Source organism: Haematobia irritans, chromosome 1, assembly GCF_050003625.1.
Source record: "Haematobia irritans isolate KBUSLIRL chromosome 1, ASM5000362v1, whole genome shotgun sequence".
Lineage (NCBI taxonomy): Eukaryota > Metazoa > Arthropoda > Insecta > Diptera > Muscidae > Haematobia > Haematobia irritans.
This window is the reverse complement of record NC_134397.1, coordinates 130,862,417-130,884,626: the sequence shown is the minus strand read 5'-3', so window position 1 is coordinate 130,884,626 and position 22,210 is coordinate 130,862,417. Positions and strand designations below refer to the sequence as shown.

The following is a 22,210-nucleotide window of genomic DNA, read 5'->3' as shown; positions in this document are numbered from 1 at the left end:
TTATAAAAATTAAACAAGTATATACAATCGCACAAATTTCCGCTAAAGACTTTCATGAACAATCGAATTACTTGGGTTGTGGTAGCAGTTGCCGATGGCAATGTTTGAAGTCAGATATTTATGAAATAAAGCTGTGGTTGAACTTATGATTGATTTAGTTTAGTCAATTTAATTAAAAAAATAGTAATTGATATTAAAACTATTCTTTCATAAATTAATATCTTAATAATGCTGCGAAAAAGCGTTGCCAAAAAAGTAGTGAAAATGTTCTTTTTGGGTTTAGAAGTGGTGCAAAATTGGCGGAGAAGCAATGAATGTAATATGAGCTTGTCATAGGACAAATGTCCACCGTTTCAACAGCCGTTGCAATGAATTTGCATCACTTCTTAAGGTGAGATCCGAATTCAGTGTTTTGAATGTGAATTAAAAAATTTGTTCCCAAATAAATAATTTTTATATTGTTTTTATGATTTTAAAAAACAATGAAACGTTTTTCCTGGAATAATTTCCAAAATTATCGATTTTTCTATAATGGATTTAGCAGTTTTGTGGCAAAATTTGAATAATTTGTACCAATTTATTTATTCTTACTCTTTTTTTAAACTATTTGAAAAAAAAAGAAAACAAAAAATTACACATTAAAATATGAAAAAAAATTAAGTAAAAAAACTTCCTGTGTAGTTAAAATAATTGAGAACATTTTTGGAAGTACTTTTAAAGTTGTTCCTTTAGAACAACTCACAATTTTTTTGCTGGGAAAAGTGTGGAACTACTTTTAGTTGCTTTATTATAAATTGTTTGTCGAGTTATTTTGATGTCTAATTTTTTATTCAATTTTATGAAATAAAACATTAATTGTAACTATAAGTTCAGTCTATAAATTTTAGCTAGGGGGGCTATAGCCCCCCCCCCCCCCCTAGGAAAATTGTCTAGCTACGCTAATGCTTAGAGGCTCCGCAAGCCAAATCTGGGGGTCGTTTATATGGGGGCTGTACGTAAAAGTGGACCGATATGGCCCATTTGCAATACCGTCCGACCTACATCAATAACAACTACTTGTGCCAAGTTTCAAGTTCCACCACGACCCAGAATATAACATATATACTTTATGGGGTCTTAGAGCAATATTTCGATGTGTTACAAACGGAATGACAAAGTTAATATACCCCCCATCCTATGGTGGAGGGTATAAAAAAATAGTTTATACACCCTCAAAAAAAATCGCTTCTTTAACATATGTTCCAAACATATTTTGCAGGAAGCACATATATTATTGCATACTGCCGAAACATTAATATGTTTGTTTTATGTGAACATATTATATGTTTGGAAGCATTTTGAGCCAAAAATATTATATGCTTGGAAGAATTTTTCCCAAACACGATTGTGCATTCCGTAACATACTCGTAATTTTCACTTCCACGAAATTTTTTAGTTATTGGCACCTTTCTCTGTAATACAAATAATGTTGAAGAAATTATTCACTTTTATAAATTTTTTAAATTTTACCTTTCGCCTGCACGGAGAATCGAACCGAGGACCATACAGTTTGTAAGCCAACACACTATCCACTGGGCTACGTAGCTGTTATAGTCACCAGTAGATAATTATCGTTTTAAGTTACATTTATATAGCATAGTTTGCAGCGCCCACGAGCCCATGCAAACATAACATTATTTAACAGAAACATACATTTGTTTGCCACGTGGAGCAGTGGTTAGCATGTCTGCCTTGCATGCAAAGGGTCGTGGGTTCAATCCCTGCTCCGACCGAAATTTTTTTTTTTTTTTTTAATTTACACATTTATATTTATACTATATTAATTTTTTTAAATGAAACATCGAAATGTGCGTTATTAAAGATTTATAGTCAGTAACAGTGCTTGATATAAACGAAATTGAATGATTTTTGGATAAAATATTATTTTTTATTGCAAAAATAACAATCTTGTAATAAAAAACTGTTTTTGTACAAAACTTTAAAATTTGGAAGGAATTCAAAAACTAACAAAAGAAGAACGTGGAGTCGAGTATAAACATACATACATAATTTTATAATATAAACATAAATTTATTTAGGAGTGAACAGTTTTTTACTAGCATTTAACACCATCGCTCTAAAATTCCTTTTATTTTTCTTTAATAATTCATTTTAAAGAAAATAAACTTTTTAAATTGTTTTAGCTGTAAAAGTCGAACTTAATGCCCGCTTTTATATTTGATGGTGTCCGTCAACTCCTCGTGGACTACTTTTTAATAAAGTGAAACTAAACTTTGTTTTTTTACATTTTACTGTGTAATTTTTCACTATTTCCTCCTTATTTCATTTTACCGTCCCAACTCTAAAAAGAGTATAGTGCCCTTTCGTTATTTTTATGAAGACCCCTGATTTCTTTTAACGAACCAAGAAAAAAATAATGCCAAAATGATAAACAAAACACATGTCCACACATACATAAAATGCTGCTCTCAAGGCGAAAACATAAGCTGTTTGTTTTTCAAATGTCTATTCTCTTGGTTCAGAATGTATATTCTCTTTATTCAAATTAAATAATATTTAGACTTAAACATATCAAATTTTTGGCCTTATCATAAAACAGTTTTCCGAAACAACATACAAGCGGTTTCACAGAAATTGTTCTCTTTTGACTCTTTTGCTGTGTTATATTGATATCTTTCGTCAACTCTCCCGGTTTCCATCTCTATTTCTCTCTATACTCTCTCTGTCGCTTTGAATAAAATATCACAACATATGTATGTTTAGTTGAAATTTGTAAATTTATATATGTTTGTATTCACACATATGATTTTTATGAAACATTCATGCCCCAAACATAATATATTCTAACATATTAACATAGATGTCCCAAACATTTAGTGTTAGTTTAGGAAAATTACATGTTCGCACTTAAATATATTGTGGTTTAAAATCGTGCCCGAAACACATTTTGTTTATATAGGAACATATGAAAAACATATTTTTCTAACAGTGTAATAAAGCACAATTTTGTTTGTCTACACAGAAAAAAGTAAACTACATTATGGGAAAAATGAACTATCTCGTGCGAAAATTGAACTTAATTGTATTGCAAATTTTGAGATTCATTAAATTAATGAAAATTGTCCGACATTTTTGGATTTTTGACTACCATTTACGAAATGCATCTTTCTAGAAAAGCCAAAATGAACTAAAAATAAAGAAAAAATCTTAGGCGCCAGATCATTCCCATTTTAATTACGCTGTAGTTCATTCTTACTATTTTTGAGAAGTGTAGGAAAAACTTCTTCTGTTTTAGTTAGATTTGAACTAATTTGTATGTCATTGAAATTTTACAGCCATTTAGTTCAAAAAATTTTTGAGACATACTTGGAATAAAGAAAACATTGTTGGCCTGCGGAAAATTTCTTACAAAATTTTAAAAATAAACTAAAACAAAATAATATTTTTGCAATAAATATTAGTTCATTTTAGCATCAATTTTACAACAGGCTTTTTTTCTGTGCACACAATTTTTTTTTCTGATTCAATCACGAATTTCGTGATCCAATTAATTTTTTAATTGAAATGTCTTCAATCACGACAGAGATAGTATCAATCACAATTTTAATTGGGCATAAAAAATACTTGATTAAAAAAATAATTGATTTCATTAGCGAATTTCGATTAATTTTTTAAATGATTGAATTAAAAATTTAATTGATGTTGATTGTAAAACTCAAATAATTTTATAAATAAAAAACGTAACTATTTTCAATTATTAATTGAAAATTGATTGTTTCAAATACATTTTTAATTTAAAATTTTAAAAATTTCCATAACATTTTTAAGTTAGTCTTCTGAGTTTGATTAAAAAGTATTGTATCAATTAAACTTTTAATTAAAAATTTAAATTCGTTTTGTTTGTTATTGTTGGCTTCTCTTCAATCGTTATTGTTGTTTTTGATCTCAGCTTAAAGTCATGCATTGACTAAACTACAAGTGTAGCTTAACCAACAGAGGAAAAGTATGCTTGTCAAATTTATTTGGGCAAAGCCCTATAGACTGCAAGATGGTTAGATGTACAGCTGTTTGCGAATTACCACATTTCTCATCAGCATCCTCTACTTGCAGCAAAACTATCAACCAATTATCGGAATAAATTCGGGTAATTCACTCAACGCAAAGTGAAATACACTTGAACCTTCCGAAAAAGGGTTTAATAGTCGGCTACTGCCTAAACAAATTTGCAAGCATATCTCTTTTCCTTTGCCAAACTCAAATCATCGATTTGTATTTAGTTGGCTGGGTTTGTTTTTGAGCGTGCTTCCTCTATCTTCATTCGTTTTGTTTGTTATTGTTGTAGTTTAGTCAATGCATGGCTTTAAGCTGAGATCAAAAACAACAATAACGATTGAAGAGAAGCCAACAATAACAAACAAAACGAATGAAGATAGAGGAAGCACGCTCAAAAACAAACCCAGCCAGCTGTACATCCAACCATCTTGCAGTCTATACGGCTTTGCCCAAATAAATTTGACAAGCATACTTTTCCTCTGTTGGTTAAGCTACACTTGTAGTTTAGTCAATGCATGGCTTTAAGCTGAGATTAAAAATTTAAAAATTATCAATCATTGACTTAATTAACATAATGTTTCTATCTTGATTAAAAAGTTAATTATATCAATTAATTTATTAATTGAAAAAAGTTTCAACTTCAATCAACATTTTAATTGGAAATATTTTTAATTGGAAATATTTTGGTGATATTTTTTCTGTGTAAACTTTCGTTTCGTAGGAAATTATTTTTCTTTTATTTCTGTATATTATAGTGTGTCCCACAGAATGTTTGTAGTTTTCTTGGTCCCTCCCACAGGATGCTTGTAACTTTCTTGGTCTGCAGTCTCTAATGTTCCCATAAGATTATCGATAAGATTCTTTTGTCAAATCATATTTAAGAATTTTCCAATTTAAATAAAATTCTTTCCAAATTAAAGATGAACGGATATATATATATTTTATTATTAACTATTCAAAAGTGGATATATTATTACTAATTACCATAAAAATGTCTCCCTTTATTTTCAGATTAAGAGGACATTTTTGCATAAGAAAACAAAGGGAAACTTGTGTACACATCAAAGGAACTAAAGACTTTCATCCTTAATCAGTATGCAAACGTCAAGACAATAATTAATCAAAAAGGATTAATTACATGAGCAATGCTAAGAAATATATATTTGTATACGCACACTTACCCATACACATACATACATATTTAAGTATGCTTTTGCCTATAGACATACCGAAGTACCGGTGTACTTCCCAGTGGTGCTAAAGAGATTTAAAAAGAATGGCCATTGTATGTGTCCTTAGTATTATCGGTTTGATGTACGTCTCGAGTGGGTTCGGTTGAAAAGAGGATTCAGGTTGCCCTTTCACATGTCGACTGACCCAGTATCCTTCTTTTATTCCAGGAACTCTGAGTCTACAACGAATTCCCTAATTTCGTTCCCGTCCCAAATCACCTCTCTTTACCGATATGGTTAACCTTCTGCTTAGTAAACGTAGGGCAGGGACAAAGTCTGTGTTCCAATGTCGCATCATTCTCAAACACACCCTACATGCACCATACTCGGTCATTATTCCCAAGGTACACTGTCGTCAAAATTTCTTGAGTAGTTCTCCAGTCGTTTTCTTATCTGGGTCACCCCATAGTATTTTCATCTCCCTTCCGACCATAGCATTGGTCCACGTCGCTTTATATGTCTCCGGTGCCCATATATCAAACTCGGCCCACGTTGCCTCTATTGTCTTTGCGTTCTCTAAGTTCACTTCCCTTTAAGTTTCCCCTTTTTCAGGTAAGTCCCTTCATTGCCCTCTAGCAATCGGTGAAATTGTTCAGGTTTTGTGGCCTCGTGTTATGCGGTCCGGTAATCGGAATAGGATTTCTTCGTCTGGATCCTCCATATATACGCCCAGTCCCAATCATTCCCAAATCAGTCCCAATCAGTTATTTAGCTCTGGTATCTTTTCTAGGGTCCCATTCTTCCATGTCGTCTCGGCACTTATGGCCACCTCAGTCATAGGATCATGGATTGTTGCGGCATCCGCCATTTCACCCTCCGTCTCCCCCACTATCTTTTGATAGTTCGTCATGTCTCGTATTTCCGTTTATTCTCCCAACATATTTCTGTTTGCAGCCATGGCGGCAAGTCTTTTGTTCTGAACCTCTGTAGATTTTAAGCCCAGTATCGTCTTCAAGGCTCTGGTTGACGTGGTCTTCATTGGCCCAGTTATGCAAAGACGCGTTGTATAATTTTTATACCCTCCACCATAGGATGGGGGGTATATTAACTTTGTCATTCCGTTTGTAACACATCGAAATATTGCTCTAAGACCCCATAAAGTATATGTTATTCTGGGTCGTGGTGAAATTCTGAGTCGATCTAAGCATTTCCGTCCGTCCGTCCGTCTGTTGAAATAACGCTAACTTCCGAACGAAACAAGCTATCGACTTGAAACTTGGCACAAGTAGTTGTTATTTATATAGGTCGGATGGTATTGCAAATGGGCCATATCGCTCAACTTTTACGTATAGCCCCCATATAAACGGACCCTCAGATTTGGCTTGCGGAGCCTCTTGGAGGAACAAAATTCATCCGATGCGGTTGAAATTTGGTACATGGTGTTGGTATATGGCTTCTAACAACCATGCAAACATTGGTCCACATCGGTCCATAATTATATATAGTCTCCATATAAACCGATCCCCAGATTTGGTTTGCGGAGCCTCAAAGAGAAGCAAATTTCATCCGATCCTGCTGAAATTTGGTACATGGTGTTGGAATATGGTCTCTCACATCCATGCAAAAAGTGGTCCACATCGGTTCACAATTATATATAGCCCCCATATAAATCGATCCCCAGATTTGGCTTGCGCAGCCTCTAAGAGATGCAAATTTCATCCGATCCGGTTGAAATTTGGAACATAGTGTTAGTATATGGTATCTAACAACCGTGCCGGAATTGGTCCATATCGGCTCATAATTATATATATCCCCCATATAAACCGTTCTCCAGATTTGACCTCCGGAGCCTCTTGGAGGAGCAAAATTCATCCGATCTGGTTCAAATTTGGAAAGTGGCGTTAGTATATGGCCGTTAACAACCATACCAAAATTGGTCCATATCGGTATATAGTTATATAGCCGATCCCCAATCACACAAAAATTGGTCCAGATCGGTTTATAATCATGGTTGCCACTCGAGCCAAAAATAATCTACCAAAATTTTATTTCTATAGAAAATTTTGTGAAAATTTTATTTATATAGAAAATTTTGCTAAAATTTCATTTCATAGAAAATTTTGTAAAAATGTCATTTCTATAGAAAATTTTGTCAAAAATTTTTTTCTATAGAACATTTTGTACATTTTTGGAGGGTACATAAGATTCGGCCTGGCCGAACTTACGGCCGTATATACTTGTTATGTTACACTGTCTTTCCATTAAAGTCCACCAGACTATCGACATGTATGGCAGGATTGTCCTTATTAACCCATTAACGCCGACGGGTGCGAAAACGCAACAAAAATAGAGGTGTTTTTGAGCATGTATAGAAACGGTTTCATATTCGATATCGCTTTTCTGTTTCTTCGTATAGATAGTAGATGGATGGGTCTATTTATTTGACTTGGACTGTTTTTTCATCAGACGTCACCTACATGATGATAAACGCATCACCAAGTGCAGATTTTCCCACATGCAAAAAATAACCCTATTATACAAAGAAACATATAGAAAAAAAATGTTTTTTTTGAATGTTAATTGGTATGGATCGGTAGCCCTCTGCCCTATATTTAACTCATAAAAATTTCAAAATTGTTCATATAAACGTCTTTGCATATATACGTGTTGTGGGTTTTCGCACCCGTCGGCGCTAATGGGTGCTCTTTTGCTAAGAATATATATATATATATATATATATATATATATATATATATATATATATATATATATATATATATATATATATATATATATATATATATATATATATATATATATATATATATATATATATATATATATATATATATATATATATATATATATATATATATATATATATTACAGTAGAAAGCATAGTCAAATAATTGAATGCCATAATCAGTGATCATTGTTATTGAGTTGTGATTGAGATTTATATCCTAATTGTGCCTCTTCGTGAGTTCAGTTTTAATTATGGCAAAGTGTTCAAGAGTTACATCGAAAAGGACAGGATTATCAGTTCGTGAACTGGAAGAATTAATTGAGAACGAATGGTCTGATGATGAAATCGAGCCACAAAAACAGTTGTCGAACGCTTTGGCCATTGATATAACCGTTTTGCCTCCGAATGATGTGGACATCACGACAGATACCGAAGATGTCTTGGACGACCAAATGTTCTGTGATGATCCTGGACCTAACAAAACTGATAGTGCCTTAGCAAGTATGCCCGAAATTTGTGGTTCCGCACGCAGAGAAGGAATATGATCACCTCAAACATGTTTCAAGAGCAAAATGTTATTTTTGTATGGTGAGCATGTAACATGTTTGTCACTAAAATGTTATTTTCTCGTCAAATACAACCTGCTTGCCGAGATCAGATACATGATTTCCGAGAAAATAACATGGTTGCGAAAACCATGTTACATGGTCACCACCCAAAAATAACATTTTGCTCTTAAAACATGTTTGAGGTGATCATATTCCTTCTCTGGGTGCGTCGAAATGCACGTTGAACGTCCGGACGCCGACAACGCTGACGACGACGATTTACCATTCAGATCGGTCAAACATCAGGAGACGCATGCGGTAAAAATCAAGCCACCGAAGTGGCGCAAACGTATTTTGCAAAAATTTGAACAGCTCATCGATGTGTCGAATATTGCAATGAAAAATTTAGCAGAAATGCGAACTTTCATTGCTGTTTTGTATGTAACAAGAATCATTAGCCATCAGTGCGGAATTATTGGTCACGGTCAGTAACTGGCCTTCCTTTTGTGAAGGACGTTATGAAAGAAAACAACGAAACATGGTAATGGTTGAGCAACTAGACATCATTCAGCAGTATAACAAACGAATGGTCTTTTCGACAACGCAATGAACAACTACAGGATTTCCCTCCGTGGTAAAAAATGGTATTGGCCATTACTCATACACGGTTTTGATGCTGCAATGATCAATGCTTGGAAGCTGTTTTGCGCCATTCGTAGTTTCCAGCGCCAAAACGCAACGACAAACAATGATGGATCCAAGAAGGAATTCAAGAAGATGGGACAATACGAATTCCGCATCATTGTGACTGATTCGTTGCTGCAAATTGAGACAGTGGCATATCATCGTGGTCCAAAAACTCAAGACACACCAGCTCAAAAACGATTAAAACTGGAAAATGTTGACCACAACATTGAGAAAAGAGAAAAACGCATTCGCTGTCGCCGCTGTGCTTCGCTTCCATTTAGTACTGTGCCAAGTGCAAAGTGGCAGTGCATCCAAAATGTTTCTCAGACTACCATGCCGGAAACTATAAATAACGTGCAACCTTTGGAACACGCATTACTTCACTATTTTTTAATATTATCATCTAATTTTTGACTAATTTTATTAAAACTCCAACTTAATTCATGTATTTTCCTTTACAATGCTATTAATTTATTAAAACTTTTTCTTGTACTAAAATTGTACTCACTAACGCCGACGGGTGCGAAAACGCACCATCCCCTGCACGAGCAAGGGGTAGAGATAGGGGGCTGAATTTTTGCGCGAGGAATGTGAGTGACATTATGGCATCCTCCACTAAGTTTCAACATTTTTCTCCCACTAATAAGGGAGCCGGCGTAAATGGGTTAAGCCCTCATATATCCAGTGAGTCACCTTTGCTTTCTCAATCATATATTTGATATGGCTCTTCCAATACAATTTCCTGTCTAAGGTTACTCCTAAGTATTTTATTTTGTAAGACATTGGTATCGTCTTGCCCAAAAAGCTCGGTTCAATATATAGGGATCTTTTCGGCCCACCTGCAGAGTTTGTTAGGATCGTGGTTGCAAAAAAAAAAATTCTATAGAAAATTTTGTCAACATTTTATTTCTATAGAAAATTTTAACAAAATTTTATTTCTAGAAATATCTTGTCAAAATTTTATTTCTATAGAAAATTTGGCCAAAATTTTATTTCTATAGGAAATTTTGTCAACATTTTATTTCTAGAAATATCTTGTAAACATTTTATTTCAATAGAAAATTTTGTCAAAATTTTATTTCTATAGAAAATTTGGTCATATAAATTTGACAAACATTATTTTCCTCTGTTGGTTAAGCTACACATGTAGTTTAGTCAATGCATGGTTTTAAATTTTGTCACTATTTTATTACTATAGAAAATTTTGTCAAAATTTTATTTCTATAGAGAATTTTGTAAAAATTTTATTTCTATAGAAAATTTTGTCAAAATTTTATTTCTATAGAAAATTTTGTCAAAATTTTATTCTATAGAAAATTTTGTCAAAATTTTATTTCTATAGAAAGTTTTTGAAGTACCTCTTAATTGGTAAGGAATATTTTGCAAATATTCTTTCTAGATTTCTTTGTTTTTTTTTTCAATATTATGAATTATTTCGAAAAGTTTAAACCTTTATCACCACTTTTAGGTATAATCTCCATTCTCCATTCAGATTCTTGTATTCACTGTGTAGAATTATAAATTACTAAGAAATTTTTGCCCATTGAACAAGGCCTTCCCAAAAATTGGAGCCCCCACAAAAAAAATCAAAAACCCGAAAATTGCAAAAAACAAAGGGATGAAGAAAAATGTAAAAACAAGTGCAAAATAACTCAAATGAAATGATTAAATTCTCCTTTGGAATTTCAAATATGCTCATGCCATTTGTGCTACTTACCACGGAAGATGCAAGCAACGGTAAGATAACGTCCATGTCTGGGATCACAGGCGGTCATCATGTTCTTTGCATCGAACATTTGAGCCGTAAGTTCGGAAACAGTTAGGGCGCGATACTGTTGGCAGCCCTTAGCAGTTAATGGAGCAAAACCGGGCATAAAGAAGTGCAAACGTGGGAATGGTACCATATTTACGGCCAGTTTACGAAGATCAGCATTCAATTGGCCGGGGAAACGTAAGCAGGTGGTGACACCAGACATGGTTAACTGCGGATGAAGAAAAAAAAAAAACAAACAGAAAGAGAGATAATTGTAAAATGGTTGACTATTATTTATGACAATGATGTCGCTGGAAAGATTAGAGAAATTATTAATTAAATAAATGTCTGCGAATGCACGCTTCAATGAATCGTAGAAAATTGTCCATCTCATCTCGTTTACCTGTTTTATATTTCTGGTGGTGAGAGGGCAAATATTTCATATTTGTTGTAATAACTGAGGCCATTGTTTGACTTAGTCAATTGATAAAATTAATTTCTCAGCATAAGGATATTAAGGATTATTCAACAGAATGGGAGACATTTTTAATCCGTGTAAAATGCTGTCAAAGATAATCGAAGTTGTTCGCTGAATGTGACATGGGTAATTGTATGGCTATGACTTTCAAACCACTAAAAATTAGTTATTTTCTTCGAAACGGAATAATGATTTCTTTCACTAAATTAATAAGTCAATACAAAGATAGCGGCGCAATAATTAAAGGCATATGCTTTATTATAAGCTCTAAAACCTACAAATGATGTTGGTATAAAGAATAATTAGTTCATCTTAGATCAGGCGGGACCAGATCTGGAGTGTAGGTTATGTGACTTGTGACACAGTGCATTGACTTTGTTTGTTGTTTGAATGTGACCATTTTTCGTCGATTTTGTTCTGGAAACTGTTCAGTAATATTTTTTAAGTTGGTCCTTCGTTTTCAAAACACAGAAGCCATAACTTTGCCATCAAACTGCTGTAGAGAGGGTTCATTAAGATTCAATTTACGATCATTCAAAATCAATTTGTGGATTTTTATACCCTCCACCAGAGATTGGGGGTATACTCATTTTGGATTCCGTTTGCAACGTATCGAATTATTGGTCTTAGACTCAATAAAGTATATACTACGATTGAATAAAATGCGAATAAAAAAAATCACGTATTTTAAATTTGCCCTAAGGGGTCATGGGTTTAAAGCCAGTTTCGACCAAACACCAAAATTTTTTCAGCGGTAGATTATCCGCACAGTGGTCGATTTGAAATATTTAGGCGGCCAAATATATTTTTGGACGTTATTGGTTTCGAAAGACTGTATTAAAAAAAAAAACTATCTATTTATTTTAAAAAATAAATAAAAAAACATATATTTTTTAATAAAAACACATTTTATTCTCATAAATCATAAATAAATAAAAATGCATTAAATTTTCTTATTGAAAGATGTTTCTATCTCGACTTCTTCGTGCTCAATACTTGATTGTGTGTGGGGCTCGGCAGGTTCTAATAGTTCTATAACTTCACTGGAAAAAATCTTGTGTGAAGTTTTCTTTAACGATCTTTCCCTACTTACGAGTGGATCTGAAGTAAGAAGCAATCTTTGATAAATATCACGGTTGCATTCTTCCCTTGAAAATGTTCTTGAAAAATTCTGTCTGTATGACCCAAAATGTTTATTTCGTACTTCTGAAGCCTCCTCCGACAATTGGCCGATTGGCAATAGTGCGTTATCTATGATGGTCGCCCCATGTAATAGTAATTTATGCATTGTCGGAGTCATGGGATGCCAGTCGTATAATTCCACATACATTTGCGCGGTGTTGAAGGCATATTCTTTGGATTTTGTTGTATTTATTTTGTGTCCACTTGAAATCGCCTCTAATAAGATTTTAAATCCATGTATTAATTCGTGGTTAATGCCTGTTATGTCCGCCGCTAATTCTGTGTTTTAAAAAAATCTCCTACTCGTATTGCCATCATTGGTATTACCAAAATTGGCTTTAGGCATGTCCACCAACAGCCCAGTTTCTAAGCGGAATCTTTCTTGGATTTCTGCGGGATTCTGCGGCTCTTGTTTTTTTATAGAAAAGCTAAATGCGTAACGTATTCAATAAACAAAAACATATGATCCAGACGAATCCTGATCCATAACAAAATTGCTTTTGAAAATAAAACTACCGAAAAATATAACGAAAGTTAAAAATAAAAGTTAAAACTATTATTCATTTAATAGAAGCTTACTTGAGCTATGGGAATCACTTTCACTTCACTACACAACATAAAATAAACATACATGCGTATTGCGAAATTTGATATAATTCGGGCACCCAAATAGAAATACGTATCAAGTCAACGATCAAATTGCGCCCAACTGCACGGAAGCGTTGACATATGGTTGTTGAAAAAAAGGGTGGGGATAATTCGCGGAAGTGTTTACTATACGTAGACGTCAATATTTTGTGCCTACTACGTATTTAAGATTTTGACTTTTGGCCGCCTAATTACTCAATATCTACCTATGTGCGCCGTTTAGACTCGACTGTAAGAAGGAGGTCCCTTGTCATTGAGCAACAAATATAGAATCGGGCAACACTCAGGGATAAGAGCTCATCACTGTGGTATCACAATGAACTGAAAAGTGTTAATTTGCCTTCGCAATGAATCGAGGAGTTCTTCACCAACATGGAAATACCGATTTCTTACTATCTAAAGTACAAAACAAACTGGATCTGAAAGAAATACTAAGACAATATAACTATGTCCGTCTGTCTGTTATAATAGCCCTACACCCTTCAATAATGGCGCTATCGTCCTAAAATTTTGGCACAATTCATGTTCGAGTCACGGTAGCGAAAGTTTTTTTATACCCTCCACCATAGGATGTGGGTATATTAACCTTGTCATTCCGCTTGTAGCACATCGAAATATTGCTCTAAGACCCCATAAAGTATATATATATATATATATATATATATATATATATATATATATATATATATATATATATATATATATATATATATATATATATATATATATATATATATATATATATATATATATATATATATATATATATATATATATATATATATATATATATATATATATATATATATATATATATATATATTCTGGGTCCTGGTGAAATTCTGAGTCGATCTGAGCATGTCCGTCCGTCCGTCTGTTGAAATCACGCTAACTTCCGAACGAAACAAGCAATCGACTTGAAACTTGGCACAAGTAGTTGTTATTGATGTAGGTCGGATGGTATTGCAAATGGGCCATATCGGTCCACTTTTACGTATAGCCCCCATATAAAAGGACCCCCAAATTTGGCTTGCAGACCCTCTAAGAGAAGCAAATTTGATCCGATCTGGCTGATATTTGGTACATGGTGTTAATATATGGTCTCTAACAACCATGCAAAAATTGGTTCGCATCGGTTCATAATTATATATAGCCCCCATATAAACCGATCCCCCGATTTGGCTTTCGGAGCCTCTAAGAGAAGCAAATTTCATCCGATCGGGCTAAAATTTGGTACATGGTGTTGGTATATGGTCTCTAATGGACATGCAGAAATTGGTCGAAATCGGTCCATAATTGTATGTAGCCCCCATATAAACCGATCCCTAGATTTGACTTCCTGAGCCCCTTGGAAGAGCAAAATTCATCCGATTCGGTCGAAACTTGGTACGTGATGTTAGTATTTGGTATCCAACAACCATGTAGGAATTGGTTCATATCAGTCCATAATTATATATAGCACCCATATAAACCGATCCCCAGATTTGACCTCCGGCCTTTTGGAGAAGCAAAATTTATCCGATCTGGTTGAAATTTTCTACGTGGTGGTAGTATATGCTATTTAACAACCATGCCAAAAGCGGTCCATATCAGTCCATAACCATTTATAGCCCCATATAAACCGATCCCAAGATTTGGTTTTGGAGCCTCTTGGAGGAGCAAATTTCATCCGAGTCAGTTGAAATTTGGTACAATGTGCTAGTATATGGCCGTTAACAACCATGCCTAACTAGGTCCATATCGGTCTATAGTTATATATAGCCCTCAGATAAATATAAATTCGTAACCATTATGTTTTCAGACCATGAACGCTGGTTGTTGTTTTGGCAACGGTGTCATTATATCGTAGTTCTCAGTTTGACACCACATAACATATTTGTGTTAATTCACTTTCATGAACTGATCATTTTGAAATGAGCACGCCGTTCATGTTTTTTTTTCTATGGGTGCAAAACTTTTTGAAAATTTTGATCACAGGAAAATTGATAAAAACTTCATTTGGATCTTCAATTTTTTTTAATCAAATAAAATTGTTTTTTTGTTTTGTGTGCGGCGAGCTTTATTATTGAATGCTGTGTTGTTTAATTTGATCCGATTTCTTCGACAGACCATAAAAAGCCATTTTTAATTCACTTCATATTCAACATAGTATCCCCTTCTAAAAACTAGCCAAGGAAATATATTTTCATGGCACTTTTATTATTCCTTGAGATATTAACGAGATACTTGGTACATGACATTTCCAATTTTTATATTGTACTTTATCTTATGATCTTATAGACCATTATAATACTTATGTTACCATAGCTTGCGGGAGGGTTTATTAAAACAATTGATTTTCTTTTTTCCCCATTTTTTATATATTCCATATGTCTTGTCCAACCTCAAATGGAATTAAATTTTTTTTCGAATGGTCTCAAATAGAAATCTTGTATTTTATGTGCAATGCATATTGCCTTGCGGTATGTGAATACTGCAGTACGAAGCCAAAACTCAAATGTACACAATTGCCAGATGTCATTTGCAGTCGATCGAATTGAATTGGATTGAATTGAATTAAGGTGTTTATTAGAAGTGTTAACTGAAAATGACATTTTAATTGCGTTTCATAATTAAAGGTCGACATTTTCCCATTCGTAAGGTCCAATGGCAAATGAAGTGCAGCAGTTATCTGGCCTGCAATCAATAACGATACTAATTGTATGTAGTTTACGGACGGACAGCCAGATAAATAAACCAATAAATAGTCATGAAGAAAATGATGATGGAATGAATTCATTAAATTTTAATTTTCATTAATAGCTTCATAGTGAAACCTATTTTTAAATTGCTTTCAAATTGAAAATCAAATTAAAAACATTATGAAAATTGTATGGAAGATTTTATGTCAACCTCGTGCATTTCAGTATTCAATATACACTATGAACAAATTATATTTCTGTAAATTTATGGTCATGCTCAGGTTAGGTATAGTAGTTTCCCGATATTTTAGGCTCACTTACTCTATTCAGTCCATTGTGATACCACTGAGGTGAACTTGTCACTGATGTTGCCCGATGCCATAACAATAACAGGGGACCTCCGAGTTTCACATTACGATGAAACCACTAAGAGACGCTTCGAAACTTTCAGAAATACTGAGAGGGGATAATCCACCGCTGAAAAACTTTTTGGTATTCAGTCGAAACTGGAATTGAACCCTCAGAAATGTCACCAACATTACTGAGCGAGGATAATCCACCGCCGAAAAACTTTTTGGTATTCAGTCGAAACTGGAATTGAACCCATGACGATTTGTATGCAAAGCGGGCATGCAAACCATTGTACCACGGTGGATGCCCTCGATATTGACGATATCTTCTGTCTTCAATAATTATGCTATCGTGTTGAAATTTTGTACAAACCTTGTGTTTTGTATGCAGAAAAATCATGTTTGAAGATGGGCTATATCGATCCTCCGCGTATAAACGGAGTCACCGTAGTGCAATGGTTAGCATGCCCGCCTTGCATACACAAGGTCGCGGGTTCGATTCCTGCTTCGACAGAACACCAAAAAGTTTTTCAGCGGTGAATTATCCAACCTCAGTAATGCTGGTGACATTTCTGAGGGTTTCAAAGATTCTCTAAGTGGTTTCACTGCAATGTGGAACGCCGTTCGAACTCGGCTATAAAAAGGAGGTCCCTTGTCATTGAGCTTAACATGGAATCGGTCACCACTCAGTGATGAGAGAGAAGTTCACCAATGTGGTATCACAATGGACAATGGACTAAGTGAGCCTGATACATCGGGCTCCCACCTAACCTAACCGATTTGCCTTCATGAGCATATAGACAACGCTACTTATATCCAATTTTCATGAAATTGAAAATATTGAGAATATATTGAAATTGAAAATATTGAGGTAATTGGGTCCATAAAGAACTGTGTTAAAATTTCCTATATATTGGTCCAGATTTTGGTATAGCCCTCATATAAAGTGAACTCCCGATTGAACTTCTTGAAGCCTCAATTTTTATCCGATTTGCTTGATAAAAAGCTATGCTAAATTCGTCTATATTGGTCCATGGTTTGATATAGCCTCCATATAGACCGATCTCCCCATTTGACTTCTTGCGGGTGTAGAAGCTGCAATTTTATTCAATTTGTTTGAAATTAGAAATCTAGAGGTATTTGAGGTTTTTAAAAAGCTATGCTAAATTGGTCTATATCGGTTAATGGCCTCTATATGGACCGATCTCCTTATTTAACTTCTTGAGAACATGAGAGCCAACATTTTTATCCGATTTGTTTTAAATTTAAAATCCAGAAGAATTTTTCGGTTTGTGCTAAATTTTGTCTATATCGGTTCATGGTTTGATATAGCCTCCATATAATCCGATCTCCCCATTTGACTTCTTGACACAAAGAAAAAATGATGTTGATATTTTTATCCGTTCAAAAGGTGTAGAATTATTTCCAAAAAATCGATTTAGAACCACGGCCTCCATATGGACCGATCTCCCTATTAGACTTCTTGGGGGCTTGGAAACCGAAATATTTGACCGATTTGCTTTAAATTTGAAATCACGATGGTTTGAGCCTCCATATAGACCGATCTCCCCATTTGTTTTCTTGAAAGCATGGAAATTGCAGTAAAGAGGTATTTTGGGTTTACGAGTATAAAGAACTGTGTCAAATTTGGTATATTTTCGATATAGGCCCCCCATAGGCCGATCGTCCGATTTGTAGTCCTTCTTGTAGTCATGGAAACTGCAATTTTCATCGAATTTGCTTAAAATTAGAAATCTAAAGGTATTATATGTTCAAAAAGAGCTGCGAAGAATTTGGTATATATCTGTAGATTGTTTGATATAGCGCCCATATAGACTGATCTCCGATTTAACTTCTCCGGGAAATTGAAGCTGGAGTTTTCGTAGAGAGAGGAATTTGGTGTACATGGGTCCATGTTTTGATATAGCGCCCATGTAGACCGATCTCCCGATCTGACTTTTTGAGGGGATGGAAGTCGTAATTTTGATATTGGGCTTTAAAAAGCGAGAGTTACAAAGTAAGAATGTCAAAAAGCTTGGATGCCGAAAGGCATGTGACGTTAGAAAATGTCCCTATTTTCGTAACCAATGGCCGAAAAGGTGTTGGCAGATCCTAACGGCAGGATTACACTTGAATATGAAAATGTTATTTTAACAAAAGCTAGGTTAGGTTAGGTAGGTTAAAGATCTTTTTCCTCCGCATCATAATATTATAGCAGATATTTGGAATGATATCTGACGTCTTGAGAACACAGGCATATCTAGTGTGCGGTTTAAGTTTAAATGTGGCCATATTTGCTTGGTGCCGTTACAACCCTTGCAATTCTCCCATCGAAATTTGCCATCATAACAGACTTCTCACGCAGTAAGAGCTTGCAGGTAGCTTTGCAGTTCCCCGGTATGTTCCTATAGCCAGGCACCCATAGGGCTGTTTTCTTTTAGCACTGGATGCAACATTTGTATGGGCTATCCAGTTACACTGGTGTTCTATCCAGAACATCTCATCAGTGCAAGTCGCGTCGGTGTTACCAGATTGCATTTTGATAAAGAGACGGTTTTTAGATTCACAATAGCAGTTTATTGTGACTAATTTATCGAATAACATTAAATTCAAAGTGGTATAGTCTCATAAATAATCGCAGCAGTAAATATTTATTACTATTTCGACATTTCATACATTAACAAGTATATACGGCCGTAAGTTCGGCCAGGCCGAAGCTTATGTACCCTCCATCATGGATTGCGTAGAAACTTCTTCTAAACACTGCCATCCAGAATCGAATTACTTAAGTTGCGGTAACGCTTGCCGATGGCAAGGTATATTAAAACCTCCTAACACCATCTTTTAAATTGTATGTAAGTCCATACGTGCTATATATTAAATCAAAAAAGATCGACAAAGTATACATAAAATTTTTACAAAATTTTCTACAGAAATAAAATTTTAACAAAATTTTCTATAGAAATAAAATTTTCACAAAATTTTCTATAGAAATAAAAATTTTGACAAAATTTTCTATAGAAAGAAAATTTTGACAAAAATTTCTACAGAAATAAAATTTTAACAAAATTTTTTATAGAATAAACTTTTGACAAAATTTTCTATAGAAATAAAATCTTGGTAGATTATTTTTGGCTCGAGTGGCCACCATGATTATGAACCGAATAAAATTTGAACAAAATTTTCTATAGAAATAAAATTTTGACAAAATTTTCTATAGAAATAAAATTTTGACAATGATGAAAATTTTATTATGAAATTTTAACAAAATTTTCTCTAGAAATAAAATTTTGACAAAATTTTCTATAGAAATAAAATTTTGGTAGATTATTTTTGGCTCTAGTGGCAACCATGATTATGAACCGATATGAACCAATTTTTGTGTGATTGGACCAATTTTGGTATGGTTGTTAGCGACCATATACTAACACCACGTTCCTAATTTCAACCGGATCGGATAAATTTTGCTCCTCCAAAAGGCTCCGGAGGTCAAATCTGGAGAACGTTTTATATGGGGGCTATATATAATTATGGACCGATATGGACCAATTCTGGCACGGTTGTTAAAGATCATATAGTAACACCATGTTCCAAATTACAACCGGATTGGATGAAATTTGCTTCTCTTGGAAACTTCGCAAGCCAAATCTGGGGATCGGATTATATGGGGGCTATATATAATTATGAACCGATGTGGACCAATTTCTGCATAGTTGTTAGAGACCATATACCAATATCATGTACCAAATTTCAGGCGGATCGGATGAAATTTGCTTCTCTTTGAGGCTCCGCAACCCAAATCTGGGGATCGGTTTATATGGACGCTATATATAATTATGGACCGATGTGGACCAATTTTTGAATGGTTGTTAGAGACCATATACTAATACAATGTACCAAATTTCAGCCGGATCGGATGCAATTTGCTTCTCTTTGAGGCTTCGCAAGCCAAATCTGGAGATAGGTTTATATGGGGTCTATATATAATTATGGGCCGATGTGGACCAATTTTTGCATGGTTGTTAGAGACCATATACCAACATCATGTACCAAATTTCAGCCGGATCAGATGAAATTTGCTTCTCTTTGAGGCTCCGCAAGCCAAATCTGGGGATCGGTTTATATGGGGGCTATATATAATTATGGACCGATGTGGACCAATTTTTGCGTGATTCTTAGAGACCATATACCAACACCATGTACCAAATTTCAGCCGGATCGGATGAAATACGCTTCTCTTAGAGGCTCCACAAGCCAAATCTGGGGATCGGTTTATATGGGGGCTATATATAATTAAGGACCGATATGGACCAATTTTTGCATGGTTGTTAGAGACTATATACCAATACCATGTACCAAATTTCAGCCGGATCGGATGCAATTTGCTTCTCTTTGAGGCTTCGCAAGCCAAATCTGGGGATCGGTTTATATGGGGGCTATATATAATTATGAACCGATGTGGACCAATTTTTGCATAGTTGTTAGAGACCATATACCAATATCATGTACCAAATTTCAGGCGGATCGGATGAAATTTGCTTCATTTTAAGGCTCCGCAAGCCAAATCAGGGGATCGGTTTATATGGGGGCTATATATAATTATGGACCGATGTGGACCAATTTTTGCATGGTTGTTAGAGACCATATACCAACATCATGTACAAAATTTCAGCCGGATCGGATGAAATTTTCTTCACTTTGAGGCTCCGCAAGCCAAATCTGGGGATCGGTTTATATGGGGGCTATATATAATTATGGACCGATGTGAACCAGTTTTTGCACGGTAGTTAGAGACCATATACCAACACCATGTACCAAATTTCAGCCGGATCGGATGAAATTTGCTTCTCTTTTAGGCTCCGCAAGCCAAATCAGGGGATCGGTTGATATGGGGGCTATATATAATTATGGACCGATGTGGACCAATTTTTGCATGGTTGTTAGAGACCATATACCAACATCATGTACAAAATTTCAGCCGGATCGGATGAAATATGCTTCTGTTTGAGGCTCCACAAGCTAAATTTGGGGGTCCTTTTATATGGGGGCTATACGTAAAAGTGGACCGATATGGCCCATTTTCAATACCATCCGACCTACATTGATAACAACTACTTGTGCCAAGTTTCAAGTCGATAGCTTGTTTCGTTCGGAAGTAAGCGTGATTTCAACAGACGGACGGACGGACGGACGGACGGACGGACATGCTTAGATCGACTCAGAATTTCACCACGACCCAGAATATATATACTTTATGGGGTCTTAGAGCAATATTTCGATGTGTTACAAACGGAATGACAAAGTTAATATACCCCCATCCTATGATGGAGGGTATAAAAATGTAAGAATTTCCTTGTTTTCTGTGATTGTTTTTAAACAGCTGATGACAGTGTTGCTTAGGGTATCCAGTGCTTAGCCATTTCGTTGAGAGATTTGCGGCAGTCGATGACCGTTTTCGAGTTATTGAACACAGAGTCCAAGGATTCAATTGCAGGTTGACTGTCTGAGTATATATTAATGCCAACATTTGTTGGAACATTACTTCTCAGCTCATTCGCCTCCTCTCTTATTGCTAATATTTCAGCCTGAAAAACACTACAGTGACTAGATAATCTTTTCGATATTCGAAGTTCCAAGTCATTAGAATATATTCCGAAACCCACTTGTCCATCCAATTTGGAGCCATCAGTGTAGAAATCTATATAACGTTTATTCCCTGGGAGCTAGGGTTCCACTCTTGGGAGTTAGGGTTTCAAACTTTTTGACGAAAAGTGGTTTCCCCAAAAAGAATGGCAAATCTGGCATTATTTTGAGGACCGAACTATAATAAAAACTAATTAAATGACATTTGAACTTAAACAGTTACTTTTCTTTAATAGAAAATAAACTTTTTCAGTTATTGCTTTGGATTA

The 22,210-nt window shown here is 34.7% G+C and overlaps 1 protein-coding gene across 2 annotated transcripts in view; it reads right to left on the bottom strand.

Annotated features, from left to right (window-relative positions):
* The window catches only part of betaTub97EF (beta-Tubulin at 97EF), a 352,917-nt gene that overhangs the window by 56,020 nt on the left and 274,687 nt on the right, over window positions 1-22,210 (bottom strand). For both annotated transcript variants that reach the window (XM_075291628.1, XM_075291627.1), the window contains exon 5: window positions 10,924-11,188. In XM_075291628.1, the coding sequence (XP_075147743.1) occupies window positions 10,924-11,188 (265 nt within the window). The remainder of the gene's footprint in view (window positions 1-10,923; window positions 11,189-22,210) is intronic.